General features: G+C 25.7%; 3 protein-coding genes across 3 annotated transcripts in view; 2 read left to right on the top strand and 1 right to left on the bottom strand.

Moving 5' to 3' along the window:
• Positions 1–462: 462 nt before the first annotated feature.
• Positions 463–12798, bottom strand: LOC112682602 (exportin-7). The gene is made up of 19 exons (XM_025553241.1): positions 12616–12798; positions 10870–11116; positions 10640–10806; positions 9821–10048; positions 9549–9749; positions 9355–9474; positions 8294–8440; positions 7594–7960; positions 7074–7297; positions 6838–6929; positions 6633–6777; positions 6411–6558; positions 5969–6331; positions 5701–5912; positions 3806–3944; positions 1749–1826; positions 856–1037; positions 654–781; positions 463–593 (listed from the first exon to the last, which is right to left on the bottom strand). Exons 1-19 carry the CDS (start codon positions 12637–12639, stop codon positions 494–496), a joined length of 3312 nt encoding a protein of 1103 aa, XP_025409026.1. The 5' UTR covers positions 12640–12798; the 3' UTR covers positions 463–493.
• A 307-nt stretch (positions 12799–13105) lies between these two features.
• On the top strand, positions 13106–14737 carry LOC112682589. Its single transcript, XM_025553222.1, has one exon. It carries the CDS (start codon positions 13332–13334, stop codon positions 14529–14531), a length of 1200 nt encoding a protein of 399 aa, XP_025409007.1. The 5' UTR covers positions 13106–13331; the 3' UTR covers positions 14532–14737.
• A 3507-nt stretch (positions 14738–18244) lies between these two features.
• LOC112682567 (reversion-inducing cysteine-rich protein with Kazal motifs) overlaps positions 18245–21091 on the top strand; it is a 56949-nt gene continuing 54102 nt past the window's right edge. Inside the window, exons 1-2 of the mRNA XM_025553198.1 lie at positions 18245–18356; positions 20325–20567. The gene's annotated coding sequence lies outside the window, so the exon portion shown is untranslated. The remainder of the gene's footprint in view (positions 18357–20324; positions 20568–21091) is intronic.

Here is a 21091-nt window from a genome sequence, read left to right as displayed (position 1 = left end):
GTATATAATAAATAATGGACGTTAATTTATTTTTCTTGACAAATTTCAATTATTTTGAAATTATAAGTATAATAACCTTGTGCATGGGTTTAATTTTGTATACTTACAGACAATTTAAAAATATAGGTTATTATGGGTGTTAAACGTATTAGATACTTACCTTTCATAAATAAAATATCAAACACTTTTCAGTATCAGTAAAAAATAATAAAATGTATTTACATGGTTTAAATAAATAGCTGAATTTATCTTAATCGCACTTATGTAGTAATCATTTAATGATCAAAAATATTTCCATTAATAGCCTATGACTAGGAGGTAGGCCCTATTTTCTAATTTCAATTGTTTACAAAGATTAAATTATTTTTTTTATTTACATGGTTCAAAAATAATGAATAAATAAATAACCATTGTTGTTTCTTAAAATATTGATATTGGCATTTAAAGACAATAAATCAGAAATAAAATTACACACTTTAAATAATTTAATATGTTATGTAGTAATCATAACTTCATTATTAACAGAATTCATAGATATTGTTGATCCTTTTTCAGTCAATTCTTTTTTGAATGATGACAAGTTTTGAGTAAACCTAGTAAAATAAATATACATTCTAGTTATTTGTTTTTCGTATTATAGATATTTATTATACCTCTCACGATTTCTGCTTGCTAAATTTCTTTCAACTCCTTCCATTAACATTTCAAACCATTGAGCCATTGCTGGTTGTTTATCAATTGGTTGACTTTGCAAGATAATATCTCTTAACTGATTAAAATACTACAGGAATAAACAAATAAAACATAGATTTAGCTTTAATATATTTTAATATCAGAATAAACTATGATAAATACTTCTTCGTTAAGTAATATAAGTCCAAGAAGAGGTCTCGACATTGACCATTGATTTCTACATTCTTCAAATATTATTATGTTAAGAACAGTCTGTAAAATTTGTCTAAAAACACCTAAATGAGTTTCTAGAGTACGTAAGAAAATTTCATTTACTTGTTGCATACGACGTCTTACTTTTTTACCTACATAAATGCAAATTTTGTATAAATCATTTGAATTATTATAATTTAATACTTAAAATTATAAAAAATATTTTTTTTAATTTTTTTTAAAAATAGTACATCAACGATAATTTAATTAAATAAAGTAAATAAAACTAATTTTTAAGAACTTTAAATATTTAGGATCATTTGTACAAAAGGACAGGAGCTTTGACATGGGTGTAAAACATAGAATTAAGTGTGGTTGGATGAAATATAGAGAAGCGTCAGGCATGTTATGTGATAAGAGATTTCTAATGAGGCTGAAAGGTAAATTTTACAGGAGTTTAATAAGATGGACGTTTGATGTAAGATTTAAGATAGAATCTAAGATGTAAGGCAAGGAGTGTAGTAAGATAGGCGATTAAGAGAAGAATAGAACATAGTATGAGAGTTGCAGTAAGAGTGGTTACAAAAATAAATGTTGAAATGTATGAGTGCTGTTGGCGTGGAGAACGTGGAGAATCAAGATGAAAGAAGTTTAAGACAAGGGTGGCCAACCCTAAATAGTAGAGAGAAAGGTGAAGAAGAAAACAAAGAATAATGAAAAACAAATAATCTTAATGTTTAAAAATTATAATTGATAAATAATTTTAAATTTAATCTAAATTCTAAACCATATAATTATAAGAAAAAATTAATATTTGAAAATTATTTTCCTATTTTCCTTAATTATTCTTTTTAAATAATTACCTTTTAGTAATAACTGTTTAAATACATAAGTAACAATATGATCAAGAGTAGTGCAACATCCAGTACATATAGACATATCTAAAAAAAAAAAAACATGAAAAGAAAAATGTAATTAGAATAGGTAATACATAGAACTTTTAATAAAATTATTTATCAAGTATATGTTATTTCATGAAATAAAAATAAAATATTGAAAACTATAAAAAGTAGGAGTACAGTAATGTTTGTTGATTAAATTATCTATCAAAACAACATTTCATTATTAAAAAATCTTATCTATATTAAGATACATCTAAACATTGAATAAGAACAAATACAATGTTAGTAATATATTTACTTCTGAATGTTATAAATTAAAACTTTATCAAGAAATGTAATTAATATTCAATAAGTAAATTAATTATGTTTAGTGCAGCGGTTCCTAAACCGTGCACCGCGGTCTACGGTTCATAACAAATAGTTTAAAGCGCATAAAATTGATTTTTCCTTATAGTTTTCGTAAAAACTTTATAGCAAATAATGTAATATTTTCTATTGTAAAATCGGATATTACCATTTTAACCGTATAATACTTTTATATAATAATTATAATCATAATAGCAATAATTTTTAAGTTTAAAAGTGCATTAATTTATAACTAAGTAAAATTGTATTAAAATTAATAAAATCGGTTATCAATAGATTTCTTTTTATTCTTTTTTTAATGTTATTCACAGCCAGGGCACCGTGGCTTGATTGGGTCCAAAGAAGGCACCGCGGAAAGAAAGTTTGGAAACTGCTGGCTTAGTACATTGTTCTATAGTTTAAAGAGCCTAAGTTCAAATATCAGGTAATAAGTAGATAAAGAAGTAAAAACTTCAATAATTCAATAACAGTACAACTATGCATGTGAAAGATAAAAAATATATGAATTTTCAAAATTAGATTCTATTTTTGTTGAGTAAGTATTTTATAAAAAAAAACTTATGGAAAAAGGCAATATTCAAGTGTACTATTGAGTCGTTTTATGAGGGTGGGCTGAAAATTATTCATATACGCTAGTAAAATGTGAACAAAATAACCTATAGAAGTGTGCTTGATGACATTTGGAAGTTATTTCCCCTCTCTATATGCAGCATGCAACAGTTTGAAAATGTATAATTTACCAGTTCGTTTTGAGCAGTGGTAGCATTGAAACATTATCAAAATTTTAACAATTAAAAACATGACTCTTACTGAGGTACATCGCCGTTTAAAGGCTGTTTATGGTGGCGATACTGTTGATAGATCTACTGTAAAGCGATGGATATTAAAATGTTGTGGTTGTTTGGAAAAGCCATAATTGATGATAAAATGTGGAGCGGATGTCCAATCTCTGTCACAGACGATAAACATCTCCAACTTGTTGACAATTTGATTCAAAGTAACCAGTGAATCATCCAAAAACGAATTGCGAACTATATTGGAATATTCGAAAAATGTGTATCTCAGAGCGATGTATCTCAATAGGAGTCATATTTTCAACTTTTCAACATTTGATAACAGCACACTGTTTAACTCGCGTTGATATAGCACTAGAACATGTTTCAATACTTCCGCTACTTAAAACCAGCTGGCAAACGTAATGCTTTCAAATTGTGCATGCGCATAAAAGGGGAAGAGTGACTTTTGAATGCCACCAAGCGTGCTTCGGTAGGTTATTTTGTTCATGTTCTACAAGTATATGTGCATTACTTTTTAGCCTACTGTCATACATTTAAAACTGAAATAAAATGTAAACATTTATTAATATAAACTTAAAATTAATTTGAAGTAAAGTATTCATATTAAAATATAACTCAATACCTATAATAGGTAAATCAAATAAATAAAGAATATTGTTTTTCTGTTTTACAAGCTTCTGAGGTTCTTAGTAACTCCAACTTAATTTTATTATAAGTAAATATAAATAAAAATTGAATTTACATTATTTTTTTAAATTATTTAAAAATAAAATATAATGAAGGTTCTAATATAAGTATACTTAATATATCATTTAATTTTTAAGCAAATAAACTTCTGTATTTCATTCAACTTACCTAATGCATTCAATCCTTCAGAAATGGATGAAAGAATGTATAAAAATACCTGAGGTTCTAAAGTTGATAAAAATTCCATATGATCTTGAGCAAGACACTCAAGCAAACCATAATAGGTTTGTGATAATTTAGGATAATGCTGTAAATTAATATAAAATGATAAAATATCATATGAATAAGGAATAAATACATTTTAAAGTATAATTATAAAAATTGCAAATAATCTATATATATATATATATATAAAAATGGAGCCAAAAATGTATAACATTTCATCAATTGAGAATTGCTGGGCCGATGATTTGGCTCAAATTTTTTTTAATTTTTTGTAATTGCCAGGAGAAGGTTTTTACGAAAAAACATTTTGGAAAAGTGCTATTGTTTAATAAATCATAGTTAAATTTAATAATTATTGACCTGGTCAATAACTGCGCAATTGAAAATAAATTATTAAATGAAACTATTAAAAAACTATTAATTTTATTTTTGGTATAAAATGACAGGTATTGCATAAATATTAAACAAGATCCCACAACAGGTGCCAAAATAAACAAGAATGCGAGTTCGAAAGATTATTATGCATATCGATTGATGATAGGTTAGGACACTCTATGATGTCATGAGCTTTGTCAACAATTCATGGTCGACATGTATGTTAAGGTAGAGAGCGAACGATTTCGATACTTGCGATTCAATTAAAAAAAGCTGCGTGCGGAAGGTTCTCAAAACAATTGTTAGATATCGATGATGGGAAAGTTACTACAGATTAATCATTGATTCGCAAGATGTTCTCATTGACCAGATATTTCTCAATGTATACAGACAATACACAAATCATGAGTGGCTGGCAGAAAGAGCAATTTCAGCAGCAAAAAATGTGGACGTCAACGAACTGAATCTCAAGATACAACATTTGTTACCAGGAGACTTGGTGTCATACAAATCTATTGATACAGTTTGCGATGCTACTGAAGCTGTAAATTATCTAACAGTTTTTAAACTCATTGGATTTACCAGGCAAGCTACGGCATAATTTACAACTGAAGATTGGATCTCCGGTTATTTTGCTTTGTAATTTGAACCCACCACGGTTGTGTAACGGCACGCGATTAGTCATTAAAAAATTAATGAAAAATGTTATCAAGGGCATTATTTCAAATGGCAAATTCCGAGGTGAAAACATATTATTACCGCGAATCCCTATTATATCCACAGATGTGCCAATACAATTAAAATGCCTTCAATTTCCAATTAGATTGGCATTGCAAAAATTTTTCATTTTTATATTTTGTCACCATTCACAGCACTCAATATCCCTTCCACTTATATACCATATCCTTACACACTTATATTAAATTAGTTATTTTTTTCTAGCAAAATATTTTCTAGAAATAATTTTTATGACAAAATAACATTTGTCGGGTCAGCAAGTAATATATAAGACATTGGGTTCAATTTTTTATGATCTATTGAATGTAATTCTATAAATTGAAAATTAATAATTATTGATTTATGGTAATTGTGTTTAAAATTTGAATACGACCAAAGTTTTATGTGATAAATACAAGGTGTTGAGTATCAAAAGTATAAAAACATAAAATAAAGTATTTACACCATCTAAAAATAATTACAGCGAAAAGTACACTGAAGAAAAATAAATATTAAAACTTGAAAATATATATATATATATATATAAATTAAGTCTGTGAATGATTTTAAACATTAGAATTTAAATAACTGATATATTACACATTTAACTTTAGTTTTTTTTTATAGCAAGTTATAAGAAACATCCAATAAGGAAAACCATGGTTTAATTATTAATTTAAAGTCATAGTATAAAATATAAAATAACACATTATACTATTAAATACAATTAATTTAAAATAACTTACCATAAGATCGCTAAGTGGAATGGATAGTAATAATTTAACAAATATGTTAAGTGCATTCTCTAATGTATCATCACCATAAAGTTTAAAAACACCAAAGTTCACATAATTTCCACATAATGCTGCTTTTAACATTGAAAAACAAATAGATATTCCTTTCAATTTTTTTTTATATAACATATCTTGCTGAACATCAAGGTTTAAAATATTATTTCCTGTAGACAATTATATTTAACATTTGGTTTTTAATTTCAATAAAAGAAACACTTACCATAAGTACAAACAACTTTACTAGCTTCACGAAATAATAAAATGCCGTTTGGAGATGACACATCCACTTGAAGTCTTTGTGATCGATTTAATGCTAATTCTGCATAAAGTTTTAGTAAAGGTGTTGTAATTTCTGGATCAGCATACCATAGTTCCATTGCGCGAAGTAAAATTGGGGTATAAGATGGATATAACCACTCAAAAAGTAACATAAAAGATGTCTTAGTATTGAATGAAAAAGCTAAGCCTCTAAGATCTCTAATAAGGCCTATTAGAGCTTTCTTAGCTTCAATATTAGAATACACGGATGTATCATTTACACCATTAACTGTTGCTAATAAGGCTCCTATAGACTCAACAGATGCTAGGATAAAAATTAAAATGTATTAAAATTATTTTAATTAAATATAATATGATAAATAATACACATAAATTTTATTTACCAGTTAGAGGAATCATAAAGTTATCAAATTTGTCTTCATCTTCTAATAAATCAATCATAAGGAGTCTACCTAATGAAGTATAAAATGATGATCGATGTCTCATATCTTTTACACTAAATGTATTTCCTAATAAAGGAAAGTGTTCACTCTATTATAAAAAAAATGTATTATAATTATTTAACTATTTTTAAATTAAAAATAAATATATAAATGTTAATATACTGTATGATTGTTTAATAGGAACTGAATTTCATCAAGTTTTACTAGTTTTCTGACACTAGAAAAACCAACTGAAAGATCATTCAATAATGCCAATGTTTTTTGAATAACTGTATTACTGGAGCACCAAAATTTCAAATTTGTTATACTAAAAATTAAAATATTATTAATATTATATTAAAATTATCTTATCATAAAAATAATTTACATTTTTCTCATAAAAATACTAAGAACCATGTGTTCTTCACTAATACCAAGTACATCATGTAATCGACGGTAAACTTTTGAATTCTTGGGTACCTAAACAAATGAAGCACACAGTAATTTTTTTTATAAATAAGTAACAATTGAAAAAAATTACAAATATAATTACAAATACTTTTATTTTAATTATATGAATAAAAAATAAATTTTAAAATAATTTATATAATATATTTTTCTTACTTGATCACCAATATAAATTTTTCGAAACTGTTCAAAGAAAAATAAAAATGAATGTTCTAATTTTTCGTAACCTCCTTGTGGAAGTCTTGAATCACTAAATGTCATTAACTGTAGAACTTTACAAGCCATTTCTCCATCCATTGCATCTCCATCATCATTACTATTAAATGTAACTCGACCTCCAATTGCAGCTCCAATTAAGTATACCAACCAAGTCAAACGACCTAAATTAAAATAAGCATAATTTGATAGTTTATTTCGAAATGTTAACATTAAAATCATTTTCTAACGCAACACAATATACTGTGGGGTAATATAACACAAGATAAAATAGATCAACAATGTTAAATAATAAACTAAATCAAAATAAAACTATACAATGTCAGGTAAAGACAGAACTTTTATGTATGTATAGTTAAATATTTTATTAAAATAAAAATAAATTGAGTATTTAAAATATTGATCAACAATTTATACTTAATATCTATTTTTATGTAAAAGAGTTTTCCATTTATCCTACCTTCTTGTATTTTTAGATCATAAATAGAAGCAGAAGGTGAAGCAATAATTTCTTGATAAGTAGTAGCTGATTGATCAAATAACTGAGCAATTAATGAGCATGTTTTCTGATAGTGACATCTACCGATCACAGATAATTGCTCTAGCTGTTGTTGAACATTGGTGAAATCATCTAATGGGTCATCAAGTCCATCTCTCACAATAAGTGTAACACTCTCTATTCTGGAGGATATGTAAGCCTTTGTAACTTCTGGAGTGTAAGTTTCCAATAAATGAGGTTCTGCAGCTTTTACGTAAGGTACAGAAGCTACCATTCGCTGCCAAAAACTTAACAAATAATGAAAACTGTTTGGAGCACATTGATATACCTACAAAATACAAAATAAAAAATTAACCTAAATTAAAATAAAATAGAATTTTTTTTATATTCACAAAATTAAAATAAGCTGAATTTCATAACCAAAACTATAAATCAATAAGATTAAAATATTTAAATACTGATTTCCATAAATTATAACCATTTTACTGAAAAAAGCTAACATATTTATTTATTTGGTACTTTTAATTTAGATCAAGAATTACTTTAATTTCAATTTATTTTTTTGTTTTTTATAAGATTAATCAAATTTTTAAATTTCTAAAAGTTCAGTAGTACAACTTCATCCTATCTTTAAATTCAATTTTATAAAAATTAAATTTACCTGTAAGCTTTCAACAGTAAATTTAGCTATAAGACCAACAGTTTCTTGATAACTGTCAATCATTACAAGTTCCCCAAGTTGATAATTTGATTTTAATCTTGCTAATAAACGGCAAAACTCATGGTAATTATTTGAATCAGCCAAACCCTATGAATTCAATTAAATAATTTTTACAACATAAATATAAAACAAGTCAAAATACACTAATAGTTGAATCTTAATATTTTAAAGTGGTGTATGTTTTGTCTTACTAATGGAAGAGGAAGATACAAGAAAAGAAAAGAACGCATTAAATATTATATGAGGTTACCATCAACAAACATTTATAAATATAGTTAATGTAAAATAAAGATATAATATTTAATTTTAAAGAAAACATATATATATATATATATATATATAATAAAATAATCATACATTTTAATTGATAATGCAAGTTTGAATAGTTAATTTAGTCATAACCCATATATAAATAAAGATTAAGTAAATTAAAATTACTGGTTAAGTCAATAAATATATAAGAATATTAACAAATATTAAATCTATCTAGCAAAAATCATAAATTGTTTAAAAAATGTCTAATTATAATTATAAAATATTAAATAAAATAAACATATCCATTACAATAATTGTTTTTTATTTTTAAATTGGAAAAATAACCATAAAAATCAATGTTATTGATTTATAATGTATTACTAAATAATAAAACTTTGATGATCATTGGAACTTACCTAAGAATAATACTGGAAATAATATAAAATGTATGGATACATTGGTCGTATCCAGATATAGTTTAGATAAACAGATTGCAAATTGCTTATTTATAAATAATTCATATACATATATACATACATGTAATATATTAATATTAATATATAATATAATTTATAACAAATTATGACAACAATAAAATGTATGTACTACTAATATGTGTATGAATGTTATAATGGATATAAAATTTCAATAACAAAGCATTGGAATACTTCAATAACAGTTTAGATAAAAAGGACTTTTTGTAATAAAGGTCTGGATAATTGAGATTCTTTATATAACCAAAATACCTGGGGATTAAGTAGAATATCTTTGACGCCATTCACTAAATGGGATAAAAATTTAGCTCTTTCAGTAGTACTAAATAAGGAACGTCGAACTGAAGCTAGTTGCACCAAACATGATAAAGCCTAAAAATAATATAAATTCATCAATTTTTTTTATTGGTGCTATTCTATTATGGTGCGTAAAAGCTTTTACTTACTAGACTTGATAAACTTGGTGGCAGGGAATGATAGAGATCGAAAAATAATGTTAAAGTAGATTGTTCAAGGAATGCTGGTCGCCAACCTGTAGGTATTTGAACTGTGCAAATATCATCAGATGATTCATCACATGTTGTACCGATGAAATCATAGGTTAAACAATTTTGAGCTAACTGTAGACAACGAGACATAAATCCATGCTAAAACAAACAAAAAATATGAAATAAATTATAAATATAATACAATATATTTTAATAAAGTAAAAATTTACTTGTGTTTCATCAGTAAAATTTAAATTTTTTCGATTATCATTAGCACTACGTAACATTTGACAAGACATGCGAAAAATTTCAAACAACTGTGTATCTCTGAATGATGATGCCACTTTACGATGTTTCAACACGGCTCGATGAGACTCTACATCAGCTACAGTGTTCATTTCAGTAGTTAACTGAGATAATAGTTGTACACCAATCATGCAGTGTTCAACATTCATTCCCTAAAATATCATTACATTTTTAAAATAATGATTAAAATGTTGTGGATATTTTTTTTATTTTTTTTTTATAGATATTTGCTTATTTTACTTAAATCACCTTAGTGAAAAAAAAATGATATAATTATTTTAAAGTTAGATTTTTTTATTGTTATTATTAAATAAAAAATACTACTATTATAGTAATAGAAAAATTATTTTAAATAAATTGAAAGACAAATAAGAATCAAATTGAAAAATAATTATGTATATGCAACTAAATTATGATTAGATTGACATTTTGGTTGGATAACTTTCTTGAGAAAATAAATCCTCCCACATTATCAAATGTGCTCACTTGTTACATAAATCGACCTAAAAAACCTACTATATGAAAACAACTTACAAAGAAGCTAATGGCCTTGGATATCAAAGCAATTTAAAAAAAAAAAAATAAAAAATATACATTATATGCAATTTTTAATTTTAATAATAATGCTTTGATACGAACTTAAATATTTTGTTTAATATTCTAGAGTCTATCTCATTTGTCTAACATTCTTACCTTTCTGGTTTTTTTTTAAAAAATAATAAAATATATAAATAATTGTTTACCTGTAAAAATACTGAAATATCAGATACAACATTTCTAAATGCATAGGAATCTTTTTCACCATCAAACCATCCTTGCTTAGTGATTTTAGCAAATAATAATACAAGAGCTTGAACCACAAATGATGGCAATTTGGAACGTGTGGCCAAATAATTCAAAATATAATTTCCTATTGCAAAATAGTTTGCTCAAAATTTTTTTAAGATGTAATAATTGTTTAAAATATACTTACTGATTTGTATTCTTTGATCAAGGCTTAGAGTTAATGGAGTACGAGATAAAAGTTTAGTTATAGTTGTGGTTGCTAATAGTTGAGAATAATGTGAATCCGCTCGTTCTAATAGCAACTGACACTTAGAGAGTGTATTAGGTGTATTACTATTTTGAAAAGAAACCAAAGCTTTTTCGGCTTCTACGCAAAGAGTTGAATCTCTTGATTCGTACATTTGTTTGCATAGCATCTCCAAACGTGGAATACTCTATAATATATTACAATTGATAAGTATTACATCAACATTTTAAACATATTATTACCTACATTATTCTTTCTATAAGAGAATAATTATAGATGATTAAAAAAAATTTAAAAAAATATGAATATAAAATAATACCAATATTATAGGATATACTTTAAATGCCAACATTAATAAAATAAAGTACAAATATTAATTTCTAATCTAAAAATAAATTATATTAATGCAATATCTACTAAATGAAAAAACATCAATTACTGTATTAATTAATCTATTTAGGAAAATAATATACACCAAAATATATATTTTAAACATATTATTTAAGTACTTATACTGAATGATTCTTGAAAACTAAACATTAAATAAATTAATGTTTATGAAAATGTATTATATATTTGAAGTCTTACTACCTACACAACTTGCAAACTAATTATATTACTATTTTTATCACAATTATATATTTTTTTAAGTTTAATCTAAATTCTTAAATATTATAGAAATATTTGATCAGTGTTATCTTTAAATACTTTAATTGTCACATCTATCAGTTGATGATTATTAGTATTGAATTATTATATACAATCATTAATTTATTTCAACATTATATTTTAAGCTCAAAAATATTTAATATTTGTATTTCATACACAATAAATTTTAATTTTAAAAAACTTTTTAACTGTAGGAATAAAACAGAAATAGCGTGTACCTACAAAGATTGTTCTAATAGTATTTTTGTCAAAATTGATTATCCATTTTTGAAACTCAAATATACTATAATATAACATTAAAATTCCACTTTAATAGTATATAATGCATTTTGTAACCATATAATTTTTTGAATTTATTTATTCTATTATATTAAAACAATATTGGAGAAACAACAGTTAAAAAGGCATTTTATTATTTTAACTTCAATAAGTATCATAATTAGAATAAAAACATATACATTTAAAGGTCTCGAAATTGTTACTAACTATTTATTTTTATACATATAATACATCACATAATATATGAGTTTGTACACATGCATATTATTTAAGAATCCGAAAACCAATACCAAAAATTTTAAAACTAATAAATATAACTATAATTTATAACAAATATTCAATACTTTACAATTTTAAAATGTTTTTCTTGTGACATTAACACATTACTTCCATTAAATGTGTGCCATAATAATTTCTTTGCAATAATTATACACATTTATTTCATACATGTATTAAAAATAAATCTGATGTATTTTAATTAATTTTTTTTTTTAAATAACACGTGAATTCTAAATTATGAAAAAATTAATTTATATTTTACTCTTTCAAAAGTCTCTTATATATTAAAGAAAAAGTCCTACTCAAATTATGGAACTTGGCTAAAAAAAATATAATAATTTTCATAACTTCTTACATATATTTATATAAATGTATGCACAATATATCTAAACATGTAAGCATAAAATATAGTATAAAATAACACTGCAAATGAAATCATGCAAAGCGATAAAAACTTACCTGTATATCGTCCGCCATCTCCATCAAGAGCCATTAAACACCAAACAGAAAAATATTTTAAAACAATCTTGTATTAAGTGTTAAATAGTGGAAAATTCTTTTAAATTATAAATCAAATTAAAATGTATGCAACCACACTAAAATTCTGGAGCTAAAAAATCCAGTGCAAAAAAAATAATAAACAGAAATTTACAACTACAAACAACGTTCGCCTATCTATTTTCACGTCTACCAACGCAACACAAGAGAATATATCATAAATTAAATCAATTTGTATTTAAATAACAATATTTACAATTTTAAATAATTTTTATTATATTAAATTTTTAATAAATATACATTTAACAATAATATTTTAATTATTTTCAAATCCTAAGATTAATTCATAAATTACTCGTAGTTGGTTACATTGAATAAGCTGATAAAATAATTATTAATTTCTTAACAGTAGTAGATACCAAATTAAAAAAAATAAATAATTGTGAAAATATGCAATTTTGTCTTTATAGTACAAATCGTATTAACTTCAACATTTAACGTATTCAAATTATTGGTATTAAGTTTCTTTGATTTTACGGTTTAATTTTTTAAATTGTATTTAATTCCTATTTGCTTGTGATTTTATAAAAAAAATATCTTCTGTTAAATAATACTTGGCAATTAAGAATCACTATTTAGTATAGGTAGGTACATATATATACAAAAAAAAAAAAACTATGAATGTTAAAAATAATGGCGAGATTCATATACAATTATTAACAAATGCTTGTCAAAATGTGTGTTCATTTATAAAAACAATAACTGTGGATAACATTTCAAAAGATGACGAAATGAGCAATTATAAATTAAAAGTTGATAAACTAGAATGTCTTAGTTCTAGTTTAAAAACTCAATTAGAACAAATCAATGATCTTGTTAAACAGTTAGCAAATTCATTAAGTATTACAATAAATCAAGATGAATCTTCTATTGTCATTCTAAACCAATTACTTTTATCACTTTCAAAAAAAGATGTTCAATCTATTAAAAAAAGGAAACTATATTATTCATATTCACCTCTCAAATTGTCTCTTAAAGAGAAAACTGAAGAGAATGAAGATTCAAAAAGTATAAAATCAATGCAATTTGAAAAAGAAAAGAAAATTTCTTCTCAGGATAATAAATGGAAATTACAAATTAAACGTGATGGAAATCCTTCAGATTTATTGAATAAGTCTAAACAAACTACCTTAATGTTTCAACCTTGTAAAGAAAAAATGAAGATGGATATTACTACTTTTACTATGTCAACGCCTAAAAACTCTAATTTAAGTGCCGAAGTATTAAATGTAAAAAGTACTGATGCAGCCATAAATGTTTCTCAAAGCAATTTAACTGATTCAACTATCAATTCAACACAAATTGAAGATACAAATAATATTTCTCTAAGTCATTTCCATAAAATTATTAAACCTAAAATAAATGAATTGCCTATAGTAAAAACAAATATTTTAGAATCAAATAAAATTAATGCTTCACATGATCAAACCGAAAATCAATTGTGTAATGAAACTTTTAATGAAACTTCTTGTAGCCCAATAAATATTTCAATGAATGTTTTAAAAACTGCAACAACATCTATAAACAAGACTAAGATTCCTAATATTAATGTATTAGATAGTTTTGATATAATTCCTGGTTTAAATGATAAAAAAAATGATTTACCTAATTACAAATTTAAAGAAGATCCTGTAAGGAAACAAAATGAACGAAAATTATTAAACGGTTGGGACTGTGAAGATTGCAGTAAGTTTTACAAAGCAAATAATGACAATCCAGTAGAAGCCAAAACTGCAATGAATCACTTTTCTAGACATCGTTCTGTAAAGCATCAACATCACGCTTTAACACCACCAGGATTTTGGGATCCATTATAATAACACCTAAAACTCAATATTATATAATTATACTATACAGAATTTAGATTTCGAACAGCTATATTTTTAATTTTGTTTTTAAAAATAAAATATAATGATGTCATAAAATTATTAAAGTAGATATTGTCTCATAATAGTATTCTACTCATACATTGTATGTCATATTAGCATATACCAATAAATGATAAAATTACAATTATTTAATACTCTTAACTTAAAAATACATGTACACAATATCATTATCAATATTCTTACTTAATTTTTAAATACATTGAAATCGGAATCATATTTATTATAATGTATTTTAAATATTGTTAAAAATTCCTTTATTTAAAAATTATTTTATTTGGTAATTTTATTTTTCTTATTTTTTGAATGTTGAATGTGTATCTTAAAGTGTAGTATCTATGATAAAGTAGAATAATAATATTGCCCTTTCCTTATATTATAAATTTAGGTTGATATATTTTGAACTCTTTCCAATTTTAGATTTAATTGTTAATTATTTTTAAAATACCTACTATCGACCCTTGTGTGATATACTGGTAAAGTCTGCTGATTGATTTATTTATTTTAATTTATAAAACCACCTCTTTTAATTTTTTATGTCTCTGGTCAGTTCTTATTTACATACCTACTCTTTATCATTCTAACATTCCTTTTACTTCTTATTTTTCTTGTAAATGGTTTTACTAGAGTAATATATTCTGTATTACCATTGATAACTTTAAGTATTATTAATCTATGTCGTCTTAAACAAATTCAATTTAGTATAGACTCATACATAATAGATAAGCAGAAGAAAATTACGAATGGATCTTCGCAGGAAAACTTTTTTTTGTGTCCGTATTTAATATTGCTTACGTTTTAGCCCCGTTTTTTGCAGCTATCAAAATGTAATAACCAGGGCTCGGGAGTTAAAGCATTTGCTTATTTTTATGGATTGACTTAAAATGTAGTAAAGTGCTATAGAAGCGTATGTCAAGTTATAACACGTACAATTATGAAATTTGAAAGTGCCTTTTTTTGCTTTTTCAGCAATTTTTAAAAAAAAATGCTTATTTCCAGTTTTTCTGATTATTTTTGCTTATTTGACCAGTTTTTTTTACGTTTATATAGTTTTATCCTGCAGTCATTTCTGATTGAATTAAAATTAAAAATAATTTTTATTTTATCTACGTTGTCACGTAGTTCGTCGTCGTCCAAGGTATCATTATAAAGATAACAATATTCTAACGCTGAAAATAGAACTGAGTGTCAAACATCAGAATGATCAAGAATAGAAAGAACAGTTTACATTTTATTTTTCAAAAAAATCCCTTAAAAAATCCATTAAAAGTCTTGAAAGTGAAAATTTATTTTTATTTTGTTTGGTTTTTTAATTATAATTTTATAGTTTTTTTTTTTTAATAAATATTTTTGTTTAATTTTAAATTTTTTAAATGCTTTTTTAGTGCTTATAATGATGTTTTTAAGTGATTTTTTAAGCGCTTATTTTAATGATTTTAAGTGCTACAAGTCCCGAGCCCTGGTGATAACATTGATAAAAGGTTAACACAATTTTTATTATAATAATTATATATATTGCTAAATTTAAATTAAAATAGTTAAATAAATTTTATAATACACAATTCGAAAAAAAAATAATGAAAATTGTAGAAAAAGAAAAAGTGTATTTATAACTTTTATATAATTTGAAACTTATAAGTAGGTACCCTGAATTAGGAACTAATAAAAATGTGGTTTGGAATTTTTAAACTGCATCGAAACTAGAAAAACCATGTTATATCATAATAAGTTTACAGAAAAATCGGAAAGGATATATTGAAAAAGATTGTAGTAATTTCGATTAATATCATTTAAAAAATATTAAAGTGATTTTAAATTAAGTTGTATTTAAACTAAAATGTCATAAAATAGTAATAATATATTGAGTAAAAGTTTAGTACAGAACTGCTGTACATGAAATTACGAAATTAGAAATGAATTTGTTCGCAGTGTCTGCGAATATATAACCCGTATAACTTATATAATCCGTCAGATAAATCCTTATGTTTGATGATAATCAGATAATGTTATCGATACGGTGTTATTGAAAAAATAAAATTCCAACGACGGTAACGCAGCAGTAAATGTAATGTAAATGTATAGTAAATGTAGGCTCTTATCGCTGGATAACTTCACAAGGTATTTGTTGATGTCATATTTTTACACGTGCATACTGAACAATATTCATTTTATTGTATAAAACATTTTAATTTTTTTAAATTATAATTTTGATTATAAAATGGTAATGATTAAAATTCAAAAAGGTCGAGACTTTCTGTGCTATAACGGATATTTATATAGATTTGATAAAAACAATAGTGAGCGATGTATCCAATGTAATACGAAAAAATGACGTGGTCGTATTAATTTGATGAATAGTCAAATTATTAAAGAAAGTGAAAAAGAACACAATCATACACCCGATATTTCAAAAATTGAAGCGAGAAAAACAATGCAATTTTTAAAATCAACGGCAAAACATACTGAACTTAGTACTCAAGCAGTTTTAGGTGTAGTTTCTTTCCTGGTAAATATAATATAAATTTAATTTCAATATTTAATATACGTGTTACTTTATAGTTAATACGTATCTACATATATATAATATAAATATATAAATATTTTATTTTTTCAATTATTTTAGGTTACTGAAGCGGTTGCTGGGGTTGCTGGTCAATTACCAACAGTTGATTTAATGAAAAAAACGGTTCAACGAATTCGCCAAAAAGAATTAATGGCACCAGCAATTCTAGTTTCATTGAAGAAGTTGATCATTCCACCCGAGTTTACAACATTGGATGGTAAACCATTTTTATTATATGATAGTTACTCACAAAATCAAGAAATTCCACGCATATTAATTATTTCAACTACGGAAAATCTTGATGTGATGGTTGATTGTGAACATTTGTATATTGAGGGTACTTTTTAATCGTCACCTACTATTTTCTACCAGCTATATACAATTCACGGTGTACAATTTAGTAATGTTTTGCCATCCGTTTTTGTACTCCTTCCAAATAAAACTAAAGAAATATACTTACGTTTATTTAAAAAAATCTTAGAGTTAAGACCAGAATTAAATCCAATTTCTTTAATGCTAGATTATGAACAAGCTACAATAAATGCAGTGAAAAAAGTATTTCCTCAAACGGAAATAAATGGATGTTTTTTCCACTTTTGTCAATCTATATGAAGACATATTCAAAACATAGGACTAATTAATTTAAATCAATTTTAAATGCAGTTTATCCTTCAATTTAGAAATTTATCGACCCTTTAAAAAAAGAGGAAAAATTGAATCGAGTGAGAATTCACCAGTTTATTGCAAGGTAATGATCCAAAAAAAAAAAAAAAAAAAAATACAAAGATTTAGGATTAATAATAAAAAATATTTGTGAACAATTTCATTCAAGATCAACAGAACAGTTTTTAAAAGGCATTGCTCAAAATATTTTAACTTGACTCATAATGTATTTATTTGATATTTTTTATTATTACTGCTAATGTATTATTAACCATACTAACGTATTATTAAAATGTGATGTATTATTAACTATGACATCATTTATTTATTTTTTTTTAATTATTAACTAACTTTTTACTGTTTTTTGTGTATTATTATAGGCGTTGAAAACGTTTGCAAAGTATTCAATCCTCCACGAAAATCTTGAAAAATTCCAAAACCTGCTCCCTTACTTAAAGGATCGTCCACTGTTGAATTACTTTCATCCTAAATGATAATTTCATCAGACATTCAAAGTTCTCGTTACACTCGTAAGTGCTATACAATAAAGAAATCGAAATGATAAACACAAAGGTAAACGGTAATTGAAATTAAAATATGACTCTCTAGGTAAAACATTTTTGTCATACCTGTACCGAAAGTTTGGTTTTCGACCACGGTCGAAGCGTTGGAATGTCACATTTATCCGTCCAGCGGGCGGTAAAATGGGAATCCCATAGTGGCGGCCGGTAAAGTAGAAATCCCAATAAGTGCGTGGGGGAGGGAAAGTGGAAATCCTATAACACCGTGTAATAAAGTGGACATTTCCAAGAGCGCTGGCGCAGCACAACCAGAAACTTAATGTATACCACGGTTCATAGACCTATAAACTACTGAGTTTATATGACCACGGTTCGTACAAAACATAAATTTTCGGTTAAATCTTATACACACACATCACAACCTCTTTGCACGACGCATAAACATTTAAACATATTTCGTTTACACTGTTCCCACACAAGTGCGTTGAACGTAACGGATAAATTTGTTTTGCGCGATTTACATAATCAAATTCGAAAAGAGATCGTTCGCGCAAGTGTTACGTCGCCGTTCAAATTATTTCATTTCGTGTTAATCGGAACACTCGATAACGGTGTCGGCGTGTGATGTTCAAGAATTTTCGATCGGCGCGTTATCGCGCTACGATTATCACCGGTTCGTGGACGCCATTACTGTCGGACTTTTTTCCGCCAACACTTTCTCTGCGAACGTCCGACTCGTCGTTTTCCCGTGCCATCGGACGTGTGTTTTTTGGTTGCGGCATAGCACGGTGACGTCGCACAGTGGGATATTTTCATAAAAACCTAGCCAAAATTGGAAATTTCAAAATGCATTTATAATGATAATTGTTGATAGTCTATCTAATAGAGATAATATTAAAGCAATAACGTAATATTTCACGTTGATATCAGTATCAATTTTATTGCGATAATACCTCAAAGTATGGCATTACAGATGTGTCACGCACGTCGGTATTATTCTGTACAAAAAGTTTTGCTTGTACTTAGCTGATATTTTGTGTTGTATAGTCGTTTTTACGAAAAAAAAAAAAATGAATTCGTTACCTGGAGGTATTTATATATTATTTAAGTTTATTAAAATATAAAATCAATCTATAATTATAATTTTATGATATATACAATTTTAATTTAAATTACATAAATTAAAACAAAATATACAAATACAAACTTCACTATTAATTTTAGTAGATTTCCGAGATAGTCCGAGTTCAGGCAACCTTTTCTTTTTTTAGTGAATGTTCCGTAGTTTCAAAAAAATTAAAAAACAATTGCGCATACTTGCGATTATTCATGTAAATTACTTTTGATTCACATACATGTGATTAAACGTATCGAAATTGTTTTTATTCACACCATACTTGGTATTTTTATACTAATGTTATAATATTATAATATTTTAGAATTTGATGATAATCATATGTCTTTAAAGTTGGAGAGTTTTATTTAATATTATGCAAGAAATTAATGCTAAACAATTTACTGTACGATTTGATCATTTGAAAAACGTTTATTTACATTAACAGATTAAATAAATAAAATAATTAAATAAATTATTGTCATACTTCATTAGTGAGTTTAAATCTAAATGGCAGTCATCACAGAGAAAAAAGGACATATTTCTATTAAAAAATAAAACCTGATTAGACTCTGAAATACATTTTTCTTCGAAGATTTCAACTCAGTTGGGCAAATCTAGTGGTCGGCCTTCAATATCATATCACGATAGTAGTGATCGATTAAAAAGAAGAAAAACCGAACAATTACGTACCCAATATAGTCCAACAATATAGTCCAATATAGTTTTCAACAAAAACGTAACTTAAAATTTAATTTTTATGATATATATAAAATAACATTAATATATTCAAATAACATGTAATAAATAATTAAATAAATTTAAGAAAATTAGTTTTTAATTAGTATTTATATTTTGGCCAGGTTTTTATGAAAATATCCCACTGTGCGTCGCCATCTCCGGGGAAAACTTCGTGTGTGTGACGACTGTTCGAACCGTAGCTGACCCGTGTCCGTGAAATTTTCTTTCGGTTATCGTCCTGCGTTGAGAAGCCAGTTATTGTACATTGAGACCGACGTCGCTGATCAACCGATTCTTCTGCCGGTTGTGGCGTTCGTCGCACGTGTAAACTCGGTCGCGGGGGAATAACCACTCGGCCGTCCAAGGTATGTTCCGTTATATTTGTTAAAAATATTTTTATTTTTATACGATTTGTTTTGTTATATTATAACAACGCGTTTGAGCATATGTGATTTTATTGTTATTTTCAGATTTATCATATTTATTATTTCTTTTTTTTTTAATATTATTGTGATGCTTTTGGCCCGTTTATCCCGGAATTTGTTATAATTTCATTAATTATCCTTGTTAAGTGTTCTTTTTTATTGCAAACGACGCGAGTATGTCACACAATCAAACCAGTGATGGTTTGACTGTGAAGCGTGCAAATATAAATACGAAAGATGACAATTAGTACAGTAGTTGTAGTGAACCATTAACTTCACCATACATGGTTAAAAAGGCAAATGCTGTTTCACTAAATCTATTGCCTGAAAAATCAAAAGAAAGATATATAATGACTTATGAAAAGCTTTTAAAATTGAGAAAAATAAATTATTTACAGAAATTAAACCGTTTATTCTATGGTCTATTTATTTAATGTTTAAAAGCATGAAAAATATGAAATACA

Source organism: Sipha flava, unplaced genomic scaffold (genome assembly GCF_003268045.1).
Source record: "Sipha flava isolate LNK unplaced genomic scaffold, YSA_version1 207_pilon_pilon, whole genome shotgun sequence".
In the NCBI taxonomy this organism is placed as follows: Eukaryota; Metazoa; Arthropoda; class Insecta; order Hemiptera; family Aphididae; genus Sipha; species Sipha flava.
Note: the sequence above shows the minus strand (reverse complement) of the source record. Positions and strands in the feature narration are given on the sequence as shown.

What these genes read in the sequence shown, in the direction of transcription:
- LOC112682602 (XM_025553241.1), bottom strand. Translation starts at nt 12,639, where the DNA reads ATGGAGATGGCGGACGATATACAG. An exon ending in ATATTTCAGTATTTTTACAG is followed by an intron (nt 10,049 to 10,639) that starts GTAAACAATTAT and finishes ATGATATTTTAG; the next exon opens with GGAATGAATGTTGAACACTG. An exon ending in TAAACAGTTATTACTAAAAG is followed by an intron (nt 1,038 to 1,748) that starts GTAATTATTTAA and finishes GCATTTATGTAG; the next exon opens with GTAAAAAAGTAAGACGTCGT.
- LOC112682589 (XM_025553222.1), top strand. Translation starts at nt 13,332, where the DNA reads ATGAATGTTAAAAATAATGGCGAGATTCATATACAATTATTAACAAAT.